Below are 23,967 nucleotides of genomic sequence, written 5' to 3' on the forward strand. Positions count from 1 at the left end.
GAGCTCGGGGTTTTAGGGAGCTCGGGCCTTTGACAGGGAGCTCACTCTTAACAAGGAGCTTGGACTAAGTACAGCGGTCTGGAGTTCGGGCTCAGTAGTGAGTTTGGACTTGCTTCCGATGTTCGCTTTGGGCGCTCTACTTTCCCGAGCTGCTTGCCTTTGCCACGTGTCGGGCGATCGCGAGGTCGGGCCAAATTTCCCTTCATCAATTGCCCCCCACTCCCTGCGACAACGGTCCCGTCTTAGCACGGGGAGTTTGCAAGGTAGCAGGAGGGTTTTGGTCCGTGCTGAGCGCGCTTACTCTAATTTGATTTTCAAAAAAGGGCGCGCGTTTGGGAGTTGTGACGGCAGTTATTCGGGAGTTGCGCTGCAGACGCTTTTATTGCGAGGAGACGTGCGCCGTTACCCCGTCAGTTTCGGGAAGACGCGTGCCGACACCTGTCCTCTGACAAGACGTGCGCGACATTCCGTCAGTTTCGGAAAGACGTGCGCTGATTGGTCTTGGAAGACGTGCGGCTTAGCGCGGCTGTGGGCCGTTGGATTGGCTTCGATCTGGGCCGTCGCTTTCCAGCTGCTGTGGATATAAACAGCACGCGGGGGGGGGGGGGGGGTCCTTGCTACTGTTGTACACCTTGAGCTCGCGCCTAAGTTTCAGCTCGCGTCCAGGCTTTTCAACTCGCGTCCCCAGTTTCCTTGCTTGTTCGAGTTTTCGTGGTCTGCTTCAGTCTTCTTCCCGGGTGAGTTTTTTTTTTTGAATCTCGTTCCGTTTCACGATGTCTGGTTTGGAGGGTTCAGACTGTTCAAGCGGGTCTGATGTGGGCTCTACGAACCAGTTTGCGTCCCCCGGTAGTTCAAGTGAGCCCGATGTAGGTCCTGAGGAAGGGGTCGGGCCTACCACCCAAGGTGCTTCGGGTAGGTCGACATCCACCTCCCATCGTGGTCGGGTTGTAGATCAGTTCGGCCCTTCGACTACGACGCTTGAGGAACTTCAAACCCTCGTAGACTACTACAACTTGCTCAGTGAGTACGGTTACTTTATCCCTACGGGCAGCTTTCCTTGGGAACACGGTCCTGATGAGATGGTGATTTTCCGGGAACAGCTCACCGCGGGGCTGCGACTGCCCTTCCACCCTCTTCTTGTCGAGGTCCTAAACCACTTCGGTGTGACGGTTGGCCAGCTTCACCCGAACTCTATTAGGAACTTAGTGGGAACAATCTCTTTATTTTGCGACGAGAACTTCCCTCTGGATCTGGAGATTTTTTCTTCTATCTTAATGCTGAAAAAGCAAGTGGGTCCCCTTCCTGGGCGTAGGCGGGCATACTACCTGTCCCCTCGCCCGGGCTTCAAGCTCTTACACGGACTTCCCAATAAGGTCCCGGCATGGAAGCGGGACTATTTCGGGGTGTGAAGTGCGATGGGGTGGCCGTTTCAGACCGGCTGGGGGGTGGCCGCTCCTGATTCCGGCATCACACTTGATGAGGAGACGGCGAAGGGCCTCCGGCAATGGGCGCGGCTTGGGCTGGATTGCCAATGGTATCTAACGGAGGCCAAGCTTATTGCTGCGGGCCTGAGTTCGGGTAGGTTCTTTCCCTAGTGAACTTGTCTTGCTCTTCTTTTACGTGTCTTACTGATGCCAAACTCCTTTTCGCAGGTACAATGGATTCTCGAGGGTCCCGAGGTGGGCACTTGTTCGAGGGGATGAAGAGGAGAAAGCGGGTGGCCAAGCGAGCTCGCGCCGAGCCATCCCGAGCTGCGGAGCCCGAGGTGCCAGATTATCCGGCAGAGGAGCCCGAGATGGTTCCTCCTATGTAGGAGCCGGCGGGGGCTCCTTATGCCGAAACCACACACACGGGGGCTCCCGCCTATTCCGAGTCTGCTCATATGCGAGCAGGGCCGTCGGGCTCGGAGGCCCCGGGGGACTTCAGGAGCGTGCTGTCGCCTGTGCATGCTCTTCAACGGAGTAAGGAGGTGATGTTTCCCGAGGAAGTTGCGGCATGGACCGAGCTCCCTCTGCACCAAGTGGCCTGCCGTGCCGTTACTCATGCCATGGTGGTAAGTGATCCCTTCTTTATAGCTCGGCTTTTACTCTTTTATTCGTTTCTTTGATCCCGTTTTCCTTTGATAGGTGAACTCTTCCATTCACGCCTTGGCGAACCAGGTGGAGAAATTCTTGAGGCAGGTGCGAGCTGCCGAGGAGAATGCTCGGGCTGCCGAGGAGAATGCTCGTGCTGCTGATGCTGCTGCTCGCCTTGCGCGGTCTAGGCAGGCGAGGTCTCAGAGGGATGCCGAGGCCATGGGAGTGGTGGTGCAGCGTATGGCGGAAATGAAGCTGGGCCTGGAGCACCAGGTCGAGTATCTTCAGGAGGATATCAGGGAGAGGACTCAGATCTTCTCTCAAGGCATCGAAGACGCGAAGAAGAAGGCTGTCAGCGATTACATTGCTTCATCGGATTTCGATGATCTGATGGTAGACTCCTACAGGAGGGGTTTCAAGCTGAGCCGGTGGATGATCCGGAATACGTACCCCGACCTCGATACCAGCGCCATATCCACTTCGCGCATCACTCAAGAGATGGCTAACGCTGCGGATGCCGAACCGGACTCTGAGGGGGAGGCAGGTCCTTCGGGTGTTGTCGAAGCGGCTTCTGACAACGATGAAGTAATGTACACATCTATTTTGAAATGAAATGGCTTTTTGTTCATGTACTGGTGTCTTCGAGCTATATTTTTTGCCGAACTGACCATTTCGGTCCTTCAGTTCGTTTTATGAAATGACTTCGGCGTACTTACCTTGGTGGCCTATAGATAGTACCTTCTCAAGTTGACAACGTTCCATGCTTGGGGTACTTGTTTCCCTTCTAGGGTTCCGAGCTCGTACGCTACCCCTCCGAATGTTTTCATTACTCTGTAGGGTCCTTCCCAGTTTGGTCCAAGTTTCCCTACGCCGGGTTCGGGCACCATGACCTTACGGAGAACCAGGTCGCCGACGCGGAAGTTCCTCTTCTTTACTCGCGCGTTGTAGTACCGAGCTACCTTTTGTTGGTAAGCCGCAGTTCGGATGTGCGCGAGGTCTCTCACTTTGTCCAGTAGGTCGAGGTTGGTGCGTAACTCGCCCTCGTTTGTCCGTTCGTCGTACGCTTCTAGTCGTAACGTAGGCACTTCGATTTCCGCCGGGATCACTGCTTCGGTGCCGTAGGTGAGGTTAAAGGGGGTCTCACCTGTGGCGGTCTTTTCCGTGGTTCGGTGTGCCCATAAAACACTTGGTAATTCATCTGCCCACAAACCTTTGGCTCGGTCCAATCGCACTTTCAGTCCGCGGAGGATGGCTCTGTTCATTACTTCTGTTTGGCCATTTGCCTGCGGGTGTGCGACCGATGTGAAGTTCTGATTAATTCCCATACTTTGGCACCATTCTTGGAACTTGATATCTTCGAACTGTTTGCCGTTGTCGGAGATCAGTACCCGAGGTAGCCCGAAGCGACATACGATGTTCTTCCAAAAGAAGTTTTGTATGTTTCGGGCTGTAACTATTGCCAAGGGTTCGGCTTCTATCCACTTTGTGAAATAATCTACTGCTACCACTAGGAATTTTCTCCCGCCTGTCGCTGGTGGGAATGGCCCCAGGAGGTCGATGCCCCATTGGGCGAAGGGCCATGGACTGGTGAGGTATTTGAGGTCGGCCGCGGGCTAATGGTGGATGCTGGCATGCTTCTGACACTTGCCACATTTTCTGACGAGCTCGATTGCCTCTGTCTTCATCGTTGGCCAGTAGTATCCTTGTCGAAGTGCCTTTTGGGCGAGGGCTCTGCCCCCCAGGTGTCCGCCGCACAAGCCTTCATGGATGTCGCGGAGTACCAGCTCGGCTTCGGCTGGGCGCAAGCATCGCAGATAGGGGAGCGTGTAGGATCGTCAGTACAACCGTTCGTCTATCATGACGTATTTGGCTGCCTGGCGCTGCACCCTCTTGGCTGTGTTGCGGTCCGCGGGGAGGGTTCCGTCTAACAGGAAGCTCGCGAGTGGGTCGATCCAGCTCGGCTCTGCTTCGGTGACGGGAGCGACCTCTTCTGCCCCACCGAGAATGCTGGGCCGAGGCAAGTCCTCTACGTACACAGTTCTCCTGGCGTTGTGGCTCGTGCTAGCCAGTCGGGACAGGGCGTCGGCCTCAGCGTTCTCTGACCTCGGGATTTGCTTGATGAAGTGTGATTGGAAGTTAACCAGAGCTTCCTTTACTTTTGCTAAGTACGCAATCATAGTGAGTTCGCGTGCTTCGTACTCGCCTGTAACTTGGTTGACCACGAGCTAGGAATCACTGCAGATAACCATGTGCTTTGCTCCGACCTTGCGCGCTAGATTTAGCCCGGCTATCAGTGCCTCGTACTCCGCCTCGTTGTTGGATGCCGCGAACTCAAAGCGTAGTGCGTATTCCAGTTTTGTTCCGCCCGGGCCGCGTAGCACTATTCCAGCCCCGCTGCCTTGTTGGTTCGAGGAGCCATCTACGTGAAGGATCCAGGGCTCCTCATCCCAGTTCGCGCTTGGTCTAACCAGGAGGGAAGCCACGCTGGCTGCTACTTCACGGGGTTCGGACTCGTTTGGCTTGGGAGCTCCGAGTTCGCCCGAACTGGGGACCTCGGGCTCGACCGGCTCAGGGGCTTCGAGGCTAAACGTGCACTCTGTGATAAAATCTACCAAGGCTTGGGCCTTGATGGCAGTTCTTGGCTTGTACTGGAGATCGTACTCGCTGAGTTCGATGGCCCATTTCGTCAGCCGGCTGGAAACCTCCGGTTTGAGTAAAACTTGTCTCAGAGATTTGTCGGTCAGGACGATGACGGTGTGGGCCTGGAAGTACGGGCGGAGTTTCCGTGCTGCTACCACCAGGGCATACGCTAGCTTTTCTATCTACGGGTACCTTGTCTCTGCTCGCTGCAAGATTTTACTAACATAATATATGGGTCGTTGGACCCGGTCTGCCTCCTTTACAAGTACCGAACTGACCACCTCGTCGCTAGCCGAGAGGTACAGCTCTAAGACTTCGCCTTCCTCGGGCCGAGCTAAGGTTGGCACATTGGCGAGGTAGCCTTTTAGCTCGTCAAACGCGAGCTGACAGTCTTGGGTCCATTCGAACCCTTTGCCTTTGATTGCTTTGAAGAAGGGTAGGCAGCGATCTGCCGACTTGGACATGAAGCGGCTTAGGGCGGCTATGCGGCCGTTTAGCTTTGGACTTCTTTTATTTTCCGAGGTGGTCTCACATCTAAGATGGCTTGTATTTTGTCTGGGTTGGCCTCGATGCCACGTCGATTGACAACGTAGCCCAGGAACTTGCCCGAGGTGACGCCAAAGACACATTTGTTGGGGTTTAATTTCATGTTATACTGACGCAGGATTTGGAAGACAGAATCTAAGTCTTGTATTAATTCTTGCGAAAATTGTGTTTTGACGACCATGTCGTCTACATAGCACTCTATCTTTGTGCCGATCAGGGGCCGAAACAACCTATTTACAAGTCTTTGGAAGGTCTCCCCGGCGTTTTTTAACCCGAAGGGCATGACCTTGTAACAGTATAGACCGAACTCGGTTATGAAGCTGGTTTTTTCCTCGTCGGATTGGTCCATCCGGATTTGGTTGTAGCCTAAGTAGGCATCCAGGAAGCTTAGCAATTCATGTCCTGAGGTCGCGTCCACTAGGCGGTCGATCCTAGGAAGGGGGAAGCAGTCTTTCGGGCAAGCTCAGTTCAGGTCGGTGTAGTCGACGCACATGCGCCACTTGCCGTTCGCCTTTTTCACTAGCACAGGGTTGGCCACCCAACTCGGGTAATGGACTTCCCTTATGAAGTCTTCCGCGAGGAGCTTTTCGACTTCCTCGTCGACCGCTTTCCAGCGCTTCGGGGCTAAGTTCCGTTTCTTCTGTCTAACGGGTCTGTCTAAAGGTCAGTGTTAAGTTTGTGAGTTATAAGACTAGGGTCAATACCGGGCATATCGGCCGCGGACCATGCAAAAATATCTAAATTTTGGAGTAAAAAACTTACCAGTTCGGCCCGTAGGGGTTCCTTGACAGAAGCACCAATCTGGAGTGCGCGAGCTGGGTCCGTAGGTGAGGTCGGGATCGCGACTGTTTCTTCTGTTAGCGAGGCTCGTTCTTTGCCTTGTTCCGTAGGCCACTCCAGATCGAGGTCGCCGGCCGGCTTGGACTTGCCCTTTAGGGCGGCAACGTAGCACTTGCGGGACTCGAGCTGGTCGCCCCGCACTACCCCCACACCGAAGTCCGTAGGGAACTTCATCGCCAAATATTAGTTAGAGACCACCGCCCGTAGGATATGCGTGATTGGCCGTCCTATTATGGTGTTGTATGGGGAGGGGGTCGCGACCACCAGAAAATCGTGGTTGAGTCTGACCGCACAAGGCCACGTGCCGACTTCCACGGGCACCGTTATTTTTCCAAGGGGCCTGACTTCCTCCCCGCTGAAGCCCACCAGGGGAGTGCTTGCAGGTTTTAGTTCGCTCCTTGGCAGCTGTAGCCGATCAAACGCCGACTTGAATAGGATGTCCGCCGAGCTGCCCGAATCTACGAGCACGCGCCTAACCTCGAAGTCGCTGATCCTGAGTTTAATGACAAGTGCGTCGTCGTGAGGGTAGCAAACTCCTCGCGCGTCATCTTCTGTGAAGAGGATCGGCTCCTCGGTCTTCGGCCTCTTCGGGGGGTTCCGCTCCTCGAGGACCGCTTCTCGAACTGAGGTCCGAGCTGCCGCTGATGTGCACCCCGCCACCACCGAACCTCCCACAATTACATGGATGGTTCCCCGAACTGGCCTTTCGGCCGGAGGCTGTCGCTGCATCGGTTCGGCAGGCCTGCTGCTAGTCTCCGGGGCGTCTTTTAAGTGTTCGCCCGGCTGATCCGCTTTATTGCTATTATTGTTGTGTTGTCCAAAGTTTCTCAAGTATCCGCGACGGATGAGCCCCTCTATCTCGTCTCGGAGGTTATTACATTGCTCGGTACTGTGACCGTGGTCCCTATGGAAACTACAATACAAATTCTTGTTTCTTTCGTTCGGATTTCCTTTTAGGCGAGGTGGCCATTTCACGAAGGGGGCGTCCTTGATCGTCATTAGGATCTCGGTCCGCCTCGTGTTCAGTGGCGTGTAATCCGTCCGAGCTGGTAGGGGAGCTCGGAACGACTAGTTCGGTTTTGGGTCCCGGGCCGGGTTTTTTCGGTCGGCCGAGCTAGAGGGCTTGCCGTCCCTCTTTCTTTTCTCATTCCGCCCTCGGTTCTTTGGTTGATTTCCTCCTCCGTCCTCATGAACTTGTCCGTGAGCTTGAGGAACTCGGCCACGGTCGCGGGCTGGTTAGCTACCATGTGCCACTTGAATTCCTTGTGCGTCACCCCTCTTTTTGCTGCGGCGAGCTGCACCGCGGGGTCTAACCGAGGTATCTGTAAGCATGCCTCGTTGAATCGTTTGATGTAGCCCCGTATGGGTTCTCCTTCCCTTTGGACTACTTCGAAGATGCTTTCCTCTGCTCTGGGGCACCGTTTGCTGGTGACAAAGTGTGCAGTGAAGACCTGCACGAACTGAGCCCAACACTTTATCGATCCGGGGGCCAGGTTCCTGTACCAAGTGCGGGCTACCCCCTTGAGGGTGGTGGTGAAGGCCACGCACATGCATGATTCGCTGGCTCTGGCGAGGTGCATTTGGGACTGGAAAGCGTCCACGTGGTCGTTGGGGTCGAAGGACCCGTCATACTTGTCCAGGGGCGGGAGCTTGAAATCTCTGGGCAAGGGGACTGCCAGGAGTTCTGAGGCGAGGGGGGAAGGAACTGAGAGAATTGGGGCGACTCCTACCTCGTCCGAGCTTGTCTCGCCTTTGCCTCTGAGCTCGGATAGGACGCGGGTGGCAGTTCGTCGACTTCGACGGCGCCTTCGCTGCTGAGTGGGCCTTGTACTGGCGCTGCTGGCCTCCGTGTTGCCGAGCTCGACGGGCTCGGAGTGCTGGTAGTCCGCTGTTGCCAGTGCGCCGAATCGGTTTTCCACCAGTGGGGACTCCGGTTTGGAGACCCGAGGTGATGACCTTGCGGGCGAGGTTCCTGATCCGCCTGCAAGCCGTGAGGCGGGGATGACTTTTCTTTCTCTCCGGCCTGGGGACGAGGCTTAGCTGTTTGGGAGATTCTGGGGCCTGGAGGCCTTTCCTTGGTGGGGGCGCCCATCCTGCGGAGAGGCCTTTACTGGCTTCGGGGCAGGGTGGCGAGGTGGAAGTAGTGGCTGGTTCGGTGTCAGTTGGGGGAACTACTGCTGATAGTGGTATTGGGAGAGGTTGTGCAACACTTGGTGCTGGTGAAGCTGGTGTTGCTGGAACTGCTGCATCTGGGCTTGCATTGCCCGCATGCATTGCATTAAGTCGTCCAACCGATTTTGGCTAGCTGCCAGGGGGACGGCGGTTGGTTCAGTGAAGGTAGTCTCGATGGGAAGAGGGAAGGGGATGTTTGCGGAAGGTAGGCTTACAGGTGCCACTGCTTGTGGCGTAGTCAGATTGGGGATTCCATCCACCGTGAGGGGGATGGTGAACTGCCCAACACACACCACGGGAACTTGGAGCTGTTCCCCGGTGGTGTTTGTCTCTGTGCCGCGTCCGGCGTTGCTGGATGAGGCCATGAGTAATGAGTTTTTCAGAGAAGAAGGAAAGGGTATGAAAGTTTTGGAAGGAGGCCTTTGGAAGCGTTTCCCACAGACGGCGCCAATTGATGATGCACAATCTGGCCGGTCTTAGCTGTCGATGATCTTGCCTCTGAACCGAGAAACAGGGACCTGAAACGGAAGGAGAAGAAAAGCTCCGGGGAGAACCCGGTGTAAGGGCTCCGAAGCTCAAGTTAGTATCCTTCAAAGGCAAGAATAACCAAATAGCGCGAAAGTTAGCATACCTCGTTCCTGGGGGGTAGAAGCCTTTTATAACCACCTCGCGCACTTACTTCCAGGCCTCCGTCAGGTCGGGCATGATTACTTCTGAACTCCTGCCAGTTCGGGTGTCATTTCCTCTGGCCGGACAGAACCGCCACTGTTCCTTTTGTCGGAGCTGTCTCTGCGGCTAGTGACGACGGTTGCAGGTGGCAGTGGTAGGAAGCCGTTTGAAATGCGGCTGTCAGGCGTCAGATCCCAAAATCAGTCAGGTACGTCGCCCTTGGATACGGCCGTCCTTGGTGTCGGGTACGTTTGGTTGGCCTTGTGCTTTGGAAGTGAAGTGTTGGAGTGGCGAGCGAGCTGCCTTGAGTTCGGTTTGGAGTGTTCCAAGCTGCCACGGGTCAGCTCGGGTCAGCTTTGTGAGGCTTGGGGCCCAGTATAGTTCGTGCTCCTTGCAGGGAGCTCGGGTTCTCAGTAGGGAGCTCGCTCTTAATAGGGAGCTCGGACTCCCAGTAGGGAGCTTGTTCTTAATAGGGAGCTCGGATTTTAGGGAGCTCGGACCCTTAACAGGGAGCTCACTCTTAACAGGGAGCTCGGGCTCCTAGTAGGGAGCTCGCTCTAAACTATTTATTTAGTTTGGATTTAAATAAATAAATAAATAGAAAATATATATTAAATATTAATTAATTAATTAAACAATTACATATTAAATAAGTATTCGATAAAATTAATTAACTAAAAAATTATTTAATTAAGTAATTGAATAATTTATTAAATAATTAATGAGAAATTAAATATTAAGTTGTAAGTATTAATTAATATTAAATAAATATTAAAGATTACATAGTTAATTCAATATTGTGGCTCGAAAAGCAATCCAAACTAAATAGCCACCACATATGTCACAACATGAAAAGTCCACAATTATTATTTTTATTTAATAAAATGGTTAGAAATAAAGAGACTAGTAATTAATTATAATAATTCAGCATTTGTTAATGCATAAACTCATACTAATTACCAAGTTTCATTTAGCATGTCTCTCCTTTTAGAGAAGCTATTTATCTATTTTCTTTTCTTTTTTTTTGCATTTTTTCTATTTTCTTTTGTTTTAAAATATAAAAAATAATCATTGTCAATTTTGATTAGACCAATAAAGTTGTAAAGAGAGAGAGAGAGAGAGAGAGTGAGTGAGTGTGGAAATAATAATACAACATAATAAAGTAAAACATCAATAAATCAAATAATATAAATAGGTTGAGGTTAAACAATCAAACACAAAACAACAAAAAAAAACATTATTTTAAAAATCCACTAAACTTTCACTTAAAATTAATAAATGTTAACAAAACTTAGTAAAAATTAAAAACATTTCAATTCCACTTAAAACTTAATAAACTCTAATAAAAATAATAAATTTAAATACAAAAAATATTGATTGATAGTTTTAATAATATTATGATTTAAACATGAGTTTGATATATTGCAAATACAACCCATGTTCTAATGTTGTATTTTTCTTTGTTTATTCTTTTTATTTAATTAATATTATTATTAAAATTAATACTTTTTTGAGTTAAGACATTTATTATGCATAGTGCCTATACTAAACAACAGATTATAAACTTTTATGAAAATTTAAAGTGTAGAATCCATTTTATCACCTAGACAAAGAAGACAAGTAATTAAGCAAGTCTATATATATTAACTTATTTAAAAAAATGATTATGGTTTATCTATATAACAACAACAACAATAACAACAATAACAACAATAATCTATATTAAAATTTAACAAGCTTTTATATAGCAACTATTAAAAGTTAAGAAATTAATAAAATTAATAGTTCATAAATTAAAAAACTAAAATACAATGTAATTCTATTTGAATATAACTAATATTAATAAGATAATTAAAATTAATTAATAATAAAAAGCAAACAATTATGAAAAATAACAAAAATAAACCATTTGCATTTCATATAAAAATTATAAAAAATTAATTATGTCATAAGACTCCTACTTAGGGATGATCACTTATAACTTAGCCCAAGCTTGGGCTCAAGCAAATAATGCGGTTAGTAGGGTTCTAAAACTAATAAAATTAAGAAATTAATAAGAATTAGTATTGATAGGATAATTAAAATTAATAATAAAAAATAACAAATCATTTATAACTTAACCTAACTTGATTAGATCTATAAATTTCAATTCTCCAACAACTTCTTTTTTAGTTAAATCTAGCTCAAAGATGCACCAAGCCCATACATAATGTGGGTAGTAGAGCTGTAAACGGATCAAATTCAAATCAAATCCAACAACACATCCACATATTGTTGTTGTTGTTGTTGTTGTTATGTTGAATTTTGAATTTTAAAGTATAAAATGCATATATTAATATGCATGTGTATACAATAATTATATTACATATAGAAAATAATATTTTTTACTAGACATGGGTTTTAGTCAAATTCAAAGTTTAATTGAGTATGAAACTTTCAAAGTCCAATGATGGCCCTAGTGGATAAGGCCTAAACTAAACCAACCCATTATAAGCTTAACATGGAAGTTATATGCACATATGATAAATATTATTATATAATTTTTAGACAACAAATTTATATTAATATATATAGAAATATAAAAATATTTTTTTAATTTATAAAAAATCATAGTTTTATAATTAATACGGGCAAGCCTGTAGGCCCAAACAAATATTATTACACTTAAGGTGTGGGCTGGGAATGCACTATCAAAATTTAGCATGAGATTTTTAATGTGTTGGTTCATTGGGCTACATAATGGGAATAACCCATCCTTCATATATAACTACTTTATCTTCAATATTATCTAAAAATAGTTATAAAAGAAACAAAAACAATGCATGCATGGGTTGCACTTCGTTTGATTCAGTCCAATCACAAATATTACGATGCATGCAACTTGGGCGAATTGGGTCAGGATCAGGATCAATCCAAGCCTAATCCAAAGTCTTAAACCTTTAAGTTTGGGCTTAGATTAATTTAATTATGAATAAAAAAGTTAACTATAGACGAATTTAATTATGACCACAACTTAATTTTATATATTTACTGGTATTTAAGTATTTTAAATATTTAAGTGATATTTACAAACAATTAAAACATTTAATCATTAATAAAGTAAAATAAATAAAATAGAACACTAACAAATAATATGGAAAAAATAATTATTTATTAAGTAATTAGCAATAATTTAGTTTTTTGTTAAAAAACATTAACATAATTAATTCAAATTACTAAATTACTAAAATACTTTAGTAAAACATTTTCGTAACAAATTATTAAAATAAATATTTAATTATTTAATAATTATTTTAAGGGAAAATTCCCGACAGTACTTTAGAATGAGTGCCAATTTAGTACCTGATGGAGGGTGATTTGGCCTGACCTCGTAGCATGGGGACACGTGGGTACGACCTGGCATGAGTGATGGGTCAGCGTGGCAGCATGGCCATAACTCGGCGTACTGAACTCGCCAAAGCTCAGCAATGCAACTCGGCGGATGTAGCAGCTCGCCGAGAAGAAACATCTAGCATACTCTGAATTCTCCCTAAGGGAGGAGGACTTCCGAGCTCCTCTAGAGACCCGAGCCCTTCCCGGTGGGCCCTGAACTCTTCCTTCTTGAGAAGGGAACACCCTGGTCTACGGGAAGTATCCCGAAGTGGGGACACTTGGGGATAGTCTCATTAATGCTCCTGCCCATATTTGCCTAAGGCTCGACTCGAGCACTCGCACCTCGGCTACCCCGGCATCCCGGTGTAGGGTAGCTCGGACCAAGGCAGCTCGGTGCAAAGTAGTTCGACAACCTACAGAAAAGATCTGCTTGACAATAGTACCTGCCGAATCCGGAGGCTGTGCCCACGTCTCTTGTCAGGCGGCATCGTGCTTGCCACTTCTGCCAGATGTGGCACGCCTGACAGGTCCGTACCCTACAACGACTACCCACATCTACCACCTCGGCTCTAGCAATAACGGTTGTGGCAGAGTCGGTTACACCTGATTTAAGAAATCTTCAATATAAAAAGACCCCAACCCTGGAAGAGAAAGGTATTAAACTTGCATCATCTGCACTCTCAGCTCTTTATTTGCATTCTTCAGCTTTCTCAGAGTTCTAACTTAAGCATTGGAGTGTTCCCGCCGGGCGAGCTCCCCGGGAATTCCTCACCTTCTCCATCGTCTCAGGTACCGTCTGTCACCAACTAGGAGCCAGGTTTCTGCCAGCTAAAAGTGTCCGGATCGTGTAGCATCATTTGGCATCGTCTGTGGGAATCACTGCAAAAAGCCTTCCTCCAACCGCAACAACTCTCAAAACTCATCATCCATGGATTATTCCAGCAATGCCAAACGAAGTGCAAACCGAAATGCCTCTGAGGAACAACCCCAGCTTCCCACTGTCTGCATTGGACAGTTCACCGTCCCCCTCTCTGCGGACGGAGTTCCCAGTCTGAATGTGCCTCAAACAATGGCACTGTTATGAGCACCCACACCACGTGGCAGCAGTGGAGGCAGCAACACGCGCACGGTAGGCACCGCGTAGCGGCGGCACCATGAGCCGTGCACGGCACCGCGTGCACGCACCGCGCAGCAGTGGCACCGCGCGCACACGCCGCGCAGCAGCGGTACCATGAGCCGCGCACGGCACCGCGCGCACGCACCGCGCAGCAGCGGCACCGCACGCACACACCGCGCAGCAGCGGCACCATGAGCTGCGCGCGGCAGTGGCACCACGCACAACACCGCGCGCACCACGCGGCGGCAGCACCACGAGCGTGCGCACGCAGCAGCAGCAGAGCGGGGCCCACACGACAGCTCATAGGGTGGGCCCACCCTTATCCAAAAACGTCAAGAGAACGCATGTTTCCCTCATCCCTTATCCCATTCGTCCTTATCTTATCCCCTTTTCTTAGAAGGATTTTTAGTACCATTAAAAGAAAGTAGTTTAATTAGGAGTAGGAGTTTGAGTCCGTTAGGACTAGTCTAGCCGAATCCAACAAGGAAACCTCCTCTTGTAATCTCCTATTTAAGGAGACGCTATTATTGAATGAAGTATCGAATTTTGCAGTCAAGAAAGGAAGTAAGGAGAGTTCGGTGATCTCTTGGACAAATCACCCCCTACGACAGTCAAAATAGGGCTTGTACGCAAGGCCAAGGGCAAGGAAAGGTCCGAGGCTCTGACGGCGGAATGACCCGTGACACGATCCTACGCTCGGGCCCATAACATCGTGGTATCAGAGCCAACCGTCATGGGAGAACAGGAGCCGCTGTCTTGCAGAGTCCATGAACTGGAGCATAGGCTCACTGAAACCAGTATGGAGGTCCGAGAGGTCAAGGAGGACGTTCGGGAGCTACGTCGTCTGTTAGAAGCGTTCCTCTCCAACAAAGATAAGAACTCGGAAGGGCTAGCCTCTACCAGCAGTCGCCGAACGGACGGGACAGGATCAGCCAACGAACATCAAGCCGCAACACCGATGGCTGCAGTTGTTCCCAAATACAGCCGGCTTGAATTTCCATCTTACGACGGCACCGGAGACCCATTAGGATGGTTGTACCACTGCGAGCAGTTCTTCCGCAGCCAGCGCACGGATGACAGAGACAAGGTCAGCCTGGCAGCCTTCCACCTTATGGAAGAGGCACAACTTTGGTTCTACCGCGTGGAGCAAGAAGAACCAGGGCTCAGCTGGGAGCAGTTCAGGTCCTATTGCCTCCTTAGGTTTGGACCCCCAATGACGAGCAACCCGCTGGGAGAGCTCATCAATCTCAAGCAAGGGGGAACCGTGGCTGAATACCAACGCCAGTTCCAAACCCTGCTTGCCAGAGCAGCCACAGTTAGGCCGGATCAGCAAGTGGACATGTTCACAACAGGGCTGATAGAGCCCCTAAGGGTAGACGTTGAGATGCAGCATCCCCCAAATCTGGTTACAACAATGAACCTCGCCTGTGCCTTTGAGCGAAAGATGCAGCTCGCTCAGGGACCCTCTAGCATTAGACGGCCAGCCACGACTTGGGCACCGTCGAGGCCAGCGGGAGTGTCTACCCCTGCGCCCAGCAGAGAACAGAGGACCCACACGGGTTACCCCTCTAGACCAGTATCACAGGCAGGGAGTAGCAGGGTGTCACCCCCCATCAGGCGCCTGTCCCGAGCCGAGATGGCAGAACGGCGTGCGAAGGGACAATGTTTCAACTGTGATGATCTATACTCCGCAGGGCATAGATGCAAGAAACTGTTCTGCCTTCTAGTAGATGAGACGGAAGAGGATGAGGAAGAGCCGTCACCAACTGAACCAGAGATCTCGCTCCACGCCAACACGGGTATCAGAACCTCCCAGACAATGCAGCTAAAGGCTCTAGTGACGAGGAGACCCGTGCGCATTCTGGTGGACTCCGGGAGCACCCACAACTTCATCAGCAATCAGGCGGCCCGCGAGCTAGAGTTGCCCATGGAAGCCAGGCCACAACTACAGGTAGCCGTGGCAAATGGGGAAAGAGTGCACAGCCCCGGTATCTGCAGGAACACCGAAATTCAAGTGGGAAAAGAATCCTTCCGGGCAGATTTATTTGTACTATCCTTGGACGAATTTGACATCATCCTAGGCGTCAAATGGCTGATCACCTTAGGCCCAATTCTGTGGGACTTCGCTGCCCTGACTATGACTTTCCACTTGGATGGCAAACCAGTTACCTGGCAGGGAACCAGGACAAGGACCAAGACACAATTGCATGCACTCCAGGGGGAGAATTCGCACGCCACGGATATGGAGAGACTTCTCACCGATTACTCGGTTGTTTTCCAAGAACCCAAGGGCCTCCCCCCTCCTAGAGCCTGCGACCACCGGATCCCTCTAATTGTAGGGTCAGACCCGGTCGTGGTGCGACCCTATCGCTACCTCCACCGGCAGAAAGATGAGCTAGAGAAGCAATGCGCAGACATGCTACAGCAGGGGATCATTCGGCCCAGCCACTCCCCTTTTTCCTCCCCAGTTCTGTTGGTACCCAAAAAGGAGGGAACTTGGAGATTTTGTGTAGACTATAGGGAACTCAACAGCCGAACCATCAAGGATAAGTTCCCGATCCCCATCGCAGATGAATTATTGGACGAACTCCACGGCGCACAGTTCTTCTCAAAGTTAGACCTCAGATCGGGCTATTTCCAGGTCAGGATGTCTTCTGCGGATGTAGAGAAGACAGCCTTTAGGATGCATCATGGCCACTTCGAGTTCCTAGTTATGCCATTCGGCCTCTGCAACGCCCCTTCAACATTCCAGGCTCTGATGAATGAAGTCTTCCACTCTCAACTCCGAAAGTATGTACTAGTCTTCTTTGACGACATCTTGGTCTATAGCAAGTCGTTATACAACACCTAAGGATCGTGCTCGAGCTCCTTAAGCAACACCGACTCTTCCTTAAAAGATCCAAGTGCTCCTTTGGGGAACACCAAGTCCTTTACCTTGGACATGTAATCAGCGGACAAGGTGTATTTGTAGACAGCTCCAAGGTGCAGGCCATTAAGGACTGGCCCCGGCCACAGTCCGCCAAGGCCCTCCGCGGGTTCCTAGGGCTAACAGGGTATTACCGAAAGTTCGTCCAGAACTACGGCCTGCTAGCAGCCCCGCTTACCAACCTGCTCAGGAAAAATGCAGGTTGCTAGCAGCCGAGGCAGCCTTCGTAGGCCTAAGGGAAGCCCTCTCCTCCACACCAGTCCTCCAGCTACCGAACTTCGACCTTGAGTTCACAGTCGAGTGTGACGCTTCTGGCATGGGCATAGGAGCCATCATTCAACAGCAAGGGCACCCGATAGCCTTTTTCAGCCGCAAGCTAGCTGACCGCCATCTCAAACTACCCGCCTATGAACGCGAGCTCATTGGCCTGGCCAAGGTAGTACAACACTGGAGGCCGTACTTGTGGGGCAGACCCTTCGTCGTCAAGACAGACCACTATAGCCTCAAGTACTTGCTGGAACAACGGCTGACCACCTCTCCACAGCAACATTGGGTCAGCAAACTTTTGGGGTTTGACTTCCGAGTGAACTACAAGGCAGGATCCCTGAACGGCGCAGCAGACGCCCTATCCCGACGAGAGGAAGACAGTATGGTCCTCCATGCAATCTCCCAACCAAGAGCCACCCTGCTAGAAGACATCCGGAACGCACTGCCGCAGTCTTCCGAATGGAACGACCTAGTCCAACAAATACAGTCAGGGTCTGCTAACCCAAACTGGGCCTTCCACGATGGGCTGGTATTTTACAAAAAGAGGATATACCTACCAGCCGATTGCCCCCTCATCCCCTCCATCATCGCCAGTATACATCAATCGACTCATGAGGGCATTCAGAAAACGTTGCATCACATTCACACTGACTTCCACTGGCAAGCTATGAGGGCCTCGGTACGGGACTTTATCCAGAACTGTGCGGTGTGCCAACAACAAAAATGGGAGAATCTGCACCCCGCAGGCCTGCTCCAACCCCTCTCCCTCCCAACACAGATATGGGCCGATATTGCCATGGATTTCATCGAAGGGCTGCCCAAGGTCGGAGGGAAGTCAGTACTGTTCGTGGTAGTAGACCGGTTCTCCAAATATGCTCACTTCCTCCCTTTATCCCATCCCTATACCGCAGTCTTGGTCGCCCATACGTTCTTCACCCATATTTTCCGCTTACATGGACTCCCCGAGTCCATCGTCAGTGACCGGGACCCAATCTTCACAAGCACATTCTGGAAGGAGCTCTTTAGATTACAAGTCGTTCTATACGGGCCGAGTGGTGTGAAACTGGAGTCCGCACTGCGTTTCAAGTTCGCAACATCCAATAACGAGGCAGAGTATGATGCGTTACTAGCTGGGCTGAATCTAGCAAACGAGGTGAAAGCCAAACACATTGTCGTTTGTAGTGATTCTCAACTCGTGGTCAACCAGGTTACGGGTGAGTATGAAGCTCGCGAGCCAACCATGATAGCTTACTTAGCCTAAGTAAGAGGAGTTCTGCTCAACTTCCAGTCACACTTCATCCGATGGATCCCAAGATCAGAGAACGCTGAGGCCGATGCCCTATCCCGGTTAGCCAGCACTAGCGATAACACCATGAGAACCCTGTATATAGAGAACTTACCTCGGCCTAGCATTCTCAAGGGGGGCAGAGGAGGTCGCTCCCGTTGTTCAAGCAAAGTCGAGTTGGATCGATCCGCTCGCGAGCTTCCTGCTACACGGAACCCTCCCTGCAGATCGTAATGCCGCCAGAAGTGTAGAGCGTCAGGCAGCCAAATACGTCATGATAGACGAGCGGTTGTACCGAAGATCCTATACGCTCCCCTATCTGCGCTGCTTGCGACCCTCTGAGGCCGAGCTAGTCCTCCGCGATACTCATGAGGGCCTGTGCGGCGGACACTTGGGGGGCAGGGCACTCGCCCAGAAAGCACTGCGACAGGGGTACTACTGGCCAATGATGAAGGCAGACGCAACTGAGCTCGTCAAAAGATGCGACAAGTGTCAGAAGCACGCCAACATCCACCACCAGCCTGCCGCCGACCTAAAGTACTAGCCCGTGGTCATTCGCAGAGTGAGGGATCGACATACTCGGGCCATTCCTACCAGCAACAGGGCAAAGAAGATTCCTAGTGGTAGTAGTCAATTATTTCACTAAGTGGGTTGAGGATGAACCCCTCACAACAATCACAGCTTGGAATGTGCAGAACTTGTTTTGGAAAAACATAGTGTGTCGTTCCGGACTACCTCGGTACTGATCTCTGACAATGGTAAGCAGTTCGAGGACATCAAATTCCAGAACTGGTGCCAAGACATGGGAGTTCAACAGAACTTCACCTCAGTAGCACACCCCCAAGAAAACGGTCAAGCGGAAGTCACGAACAGAGCTATCCTCTGCGGGCTAAAGGCACGCCTAGACCGAGCTAAAGGACTATGGGTAGACAAGATGCCTAGCGTATTATGGGCTTATCGGACCACAGTAAAGATCGCAACAGGTGAGACTCCCTTCAACCTCACTTACAACACTGAAGTAGTCATCCCAGCCGAGATTGAGGTCCCCTCGCTACGACTAGAAGCATGTGATGACAAGGCAAATGAAGACGAGCTACGCACCAACCTTGACCTACTTGACGAGGTACGGGACCTCGCGTATATCAGGACCACGGCCTACCAACAGAGAGTAGCTTGGTACTATAACGCCAAGGTCAAAAAGCGGAGCTTCCACGTCGGAGACTTGACTCTTCGTAAAGTTATGGTGCCTGAGCCTGGCGTTGGTAAGCTCAGGCCTAATTGGGAAGGACCCTACCGAGTAAAGCGGGTGCTCGGTGAAGGTACGTATGAGCTCAAAACTCTAGAAGGGAAACAAGTACCTCGGGCATGGAACATTGTCAACTTAAGGCGATATTACCCATGATCGCCGAGCTGAGTGAACTACAAGTCGCTCTCTGAGCCTAAGGGCCAAAATGTCGAGCTAACAAAAAGACCTCGGCACTATAAGACCCAATCGCCTCTTCGGCATGCGCAAACTCTAGGAGGGGGTGGACCGTAGTCGCTCCCAGAGCCTAAGGGCCAAAGCCGAGCTAACGACGACCTCGGCACTATAAGACCCAGTCGCCTCTTTGGCATGGACAGACTCTAGGAGGGGTGTGACTAAGTCACTCCCCCAGCCAAAGGGCTAAAATGCCGAGCTAACTAAGGGCCTCGACACTACATATGACCTAACCGCCTCACCAGCGAAGGCTTAGTATGCCAAGGACACAAGCAGCCCGGGTGTGGACCCTACGGTACATAGCCCACCTCGGCATACAACAGGTTGAACCCACTAGGGACAACCATCATCTCAAGTAACCGAGGAGTAGACAGGTCGGGCATATGCCTTACTATGTCACTCACCTCGGTGTACGTTATAAAGTCCACCCCTACAAAGTACTAAGAGACAGTTCGGGGAGGCGACGAACGAAAAATCCTACTTCGGACACTTAATAGTTCGGATAAAGTAGTCACTCTAGCAAAAGTATAAAGTGCGCAGTACTAAGCAAAAAAGTGAAATTCATTGATTGAGAGTTTCGTACAACGAGCTCGGTAAAAAAAACAAAAAAGAAGAAAGGAAACTAAAACTGAGCTCACAGGCTCAAGATACAAGGACTACACTATTTGGGGGACTCATCTTTACTTGGGACCTCCTCAGGAGCTTCTGCTAGGTCGGTGGCATCTGCCTCTTCGTCGCCGTTCTCCTCTTCAGAATCAGGGTCCTCTATGGCCTGGCGGGCTATCTCGTCCGTAATCCGCGAAGTGGTGATGGCACTCGTATCGAGCTCGGGGTATGTGTGCCTTATCAACCACCTACTAAGTTTGAAGCCCTTATGATAGGCCTCCGTCAGCACGGCGTCAAACTTGTCCGATCTGACATAGTCTAGAACGGCCTTAACCTTGGTCTCCTCTATGGCCTGGTTGAAGATCTCGGTTTTCTCCTCAATATCGGCATTGAGGAACTCCACCTCGTGCTTCAGGACCCCTTTATCCTCCTTAAGACCTTTCGCCTTGAGCTCCAAAGCCCCCTTGTCTGTCTGGAGGGCGCTCACCTCGCTCTTCAGCTCATCCCTTTCGCATGCCAGCTCTTCCTTCTCTGCCATCAGCGCCTCGATGACGCTGCGCAAGCTGAGTCCTCGGTAGCTAGAGCCCGCTTCAAATACCTCTTGGACTGAAGAGTCAAGGTGTGCACGGCGGAGTTCACCTAACCAGAGAGGATTGGTTAGCACCGAAGAGATGTACGAAAAAGGAGAATAAAAGAGAAGAGAGAAAAGGGTTTTTATAACTTACCACCATTGTGTGGGTGGCAGCCCGGGCTCCGAGCTGAGTAGGAGTGAGGTCGGCCCAAAGGGAGACCTCTTCGGTGTAGACAACCCCCTTGCTCTTTCAAAGGCTGCACTGAGGAATCAGGATGCTCCGGTCCCTCTCCCGACTCCCCAAGCTCGAAATGGCCGTCTCGGCTGTGCGGATGGGCTCAGCAGAAGCTTTAGCTGCAGCATCAGCGGCCTCGATGGCGACCTCGGGTTCCGCGGCTGCCTGTGGGGCAGGCTCTGCCGATATCTCAGGCTCCCGAGGTGGTAGGATCTCCTCCAAGTCGATGATTGGAGGTACGTCAGGGAGCTCAGGCTTAGAGGTAGGAGCCTACGGAAGCTCAGGCTCGGAAGTGGGGGCCTGCGGAGGCTCGATGCGAACTCTCTTGGCAGCTCGCTTCTTCTTCCCTTTCTTCTGGTGGAAAAGCCTCTCCCCCTTGAGCTTATCTTCTTCCATGGGCCCTATAACATAGCTCGGCATTAGTAAACTCGAAAGTACCAACTATTTAAGCAAGGTACTAAGTAAGACAATCTACCCGGGCTCAAGCCGGCCTGTATGAGCTTGCTCTCAGTGATATAATCCTTGTAATTAAACCCGAGCTCAACCCATGATTGAAGCGTCTCCCTTGTCTTCTTGTCCATGGGACAATCTAATACCCGGCGTTACCGTTAAGTGTCATAGAAAAAGACACAAATGCCCCTTAAAATTCATCTAATTTTCTTTTTCAAATGAATCCCAAAACTTGTGCTTTCAAAATGAGTAATCCGCAACGATATCAAAATCGACGGCCGGCTATAAGACTGCCTTCCAGTGTACGCAACTCTCCCTCAAGGCAATGAACATCTCGAAACGAGAAGACGATACTGTTCATCGTCTCTGAATGAACTGTTCAGAATTGTCAGTTATCACTATTCGCTAAGCCATGACAGAATAAGAAAAACGCTCATTTATGACAAAAAAAAAGAAAAAATAAATAATAATATCTCTTTTTCTGGGTACGAGTCCCACAAAGGACTATAAAGGCGATGAACTGAACCAGGACCCATTTGAATGCGACGTTGGAGCAGCTAACGAAGTAAAGAGTTCGATAGGGATTGAAAAATAGGCTACAGCGATAAGGAAATCACTCACTCTCTGACCTTGTAGGATGTTATCCACACTCCAGAAGCCCTCGTCGTCGCAGTTGCAGCGTGAGAATCCACTATCCATTGCATAAACAGAAAAGAATAGAGAAGAAATCAACAGCCCAGTGGCTAAGCTTTCAACATTGGTTCTACGACCTGCGACTTCAATCCACTTAGTGGCGAAAGTTTCAGTCTTTCAAAAATCCGACAGAGGGGGCAAGGGGGGAAACCTCATAGAGCTAAATTCTGCTTATCTACCTTTTCCTTGCAAGATATATATATTTTTTCATCTTCAGTGTTTGCGTATCATAGCAGAGTTGAAGAGCACGAGATCTCTACAACTCACGACACAATAAACAAGAATCACTAACAAAAAGAATGCGAAGAAGGGCCACCGACCTTTAAAAGCCCAGATACCATCAGCACCAGAAATGCAAGGCAACTAAAAGCAGTAACTAAAAAACACACACACTCCCGTGGCAAATGGAAACAAGATTTCAATGAAAAAACCTTCGGATCTTTCTTTCTTTCTTTCATCTTCCTCACGAGCCAACCTTTAAGCTTTTAAAACACTGATCGATTTTGATTGTTTTCAGTAGTAGCTTCGCCACCTGCCGCCTTATCCAATCATGCAACGTATATAACACAGAAACCACTGATCTCCAACGAGAGCAGCAGAAACAGAGATAAACACGGCCATGTTGCGCCGTGTAGGCCGCTGAAACCCAGAAGAGGAGGAGAAAAGCGGTTTTGGGTTCTGGGTTCTTTCTGTAGTTCATAGCAGAGCAGATGAACCGAAAATATCATTTTCTCCTACTGTTCTCTTCATTTCTTATTATCCTTTTTTTTCAACTGCGGTCACCCTTGTAACTCTCATCCACTGCTTCTTAAAGTTAAGGTGAGAGAGCTTTTCTTGAAGAAGAAGGCTTGGGAGCTTGACAGAGAGGTTGATAGGATGATCAGACAGAATGAAGCTGGCCGCCATGTCCGAATGCTGACGCAAGAGATTCGGAAGTCATTGGATAGGCATACCATCTTGTATGCCACTCTGGTTGAGCTATCTAATACTTTGGGACTGCAGAACTGTGCGATTTGGATGCCCAACGAGATCAGAACAGAGATGAACTTGACCCACGAGTTGATAGGGAGGAGTTCTCGTCCTACCGTCCCCATAAATGATCCAGATATAAGGGAGATTAAAGATTACAAGGAAGTGAAGATCTTGATGCCGGGCTCATCTCTCGGTCTTGCAAGGAGCGGTGGTTCTGGTGAGCCGGGTGCGGTGGCTGCAATACGGATGCTCATGTTGCGGGTGTCAAACTTCAAAGAGGAACACCTGAGTTAATACAGCAATGTTATGCAATGCTGGTTTTGGTTCTTCCAGCATCTGATATTAGAATTTGGAGTGACCATGAATTGGAGATAATTAAGGTGGTTGCTAATTAGTTTTTTCTTGCAGATATTATCAAAACTTGTGCTTCCATTACGACGACACGCTTCGCCTGCTCCCTCCTCGTGTCCATTAGCGCTCCTGTCCAGAGCGAAGAGAAGGAGAAAAAGCCCCGTGTCCATTCACAGGCTGCTGAATGGTTTTTATTTTTTTTTACAGGTCTTTATTTTATGTGTATGCATTCACTGGAACGGAAGGTAGGAATTGAACGAAAGAACATTTCCACCCCATCTTCTTCAAGTATTTGAAGGGTTTTAATGTTTCCTACTTTGCATTTGTTGGATGTCTACGGAAGTGTTTTTTTTTTTTTTCCTGAAGATTTTTACGTTTCCTATATTGCATTAATTGCCACCTACTAAAGGGTTTGTTGTTCTTCTACAAGTTTATTCATCAGCTGTTGAATGGTTGTTATTTTTTATTTTTTTCAGGTTGGCTTTGTAGTGATGTTTGAGGTTCGATTGATTTAGTCGTTGGGATTTATTGGTTGTGTATAGTTTCCGTTGAAGGGAGTATTTCTTTCTGCCTCTTTTTGTGCAATGTCGGTTTCGATCAAATGTGTTATGGTTTCGTTATATTTGTTGCAAATCTATATGATTATTGAACTATTACGATTTTGCAGAAATTTATATTTTATATTTTAATATTTAATTAAGGT

General features: G+C 49.2%; 1 protein-coding gene and 1 pseudogene across 1 annotated transcript; both read left to right on the forward strand.

Moving 5' to 3' along the window:
- Nucleotides 1-14,164: 14,164 nt before the first annotated feature.
- Nucleotides 14,165-16,282, forward strand: LOC148804516 (uncharacterized). The gene has a single exon (XM_088901709.1). The coding sequence runs from the start codon at nt 14,165-14,167 to the stop codon at nt 16,280-16,282; it is 2,118 nt and encodes a 705-aa protein (XP_088757835.1).
- Nucleotides 16,283-20,874: 4,592 nt separating this feature from the next.
- Nucleotides 20,875-23,207, forward strand: LOC104585801 (ethylene receptor 2 pseudogene; annotated as a pseudogene).
- Nucleotides 23,208-23,967: the final 760 nt, after the last annotated feature.

Source organism: Nelumbo nucifera, chromosome 1 (assembly GCF_055504915.1).
Source record: "Nelumbo nucifera cultivar China Antique chromosome 1, China Antique-T2T, whole genome shotgun sequence".
Taxonomy (NCBI): Eukaryota; Viridiplantae; Streptophyta; class Magnoliopsida; order Proteales; family Nelumbonaceae; genus Nelumbo; species Nelumbo nucifera.

Excerpts from the sequence above, each read along its gene's own strand:
- LOC148804516 (XM_088901709.1), top strand. The coding sequence starts at position 14,165 with ATGGGAGAACAGGAGCCGCTGTCTTGCAGAGTCCATGAACTGGAGCAT.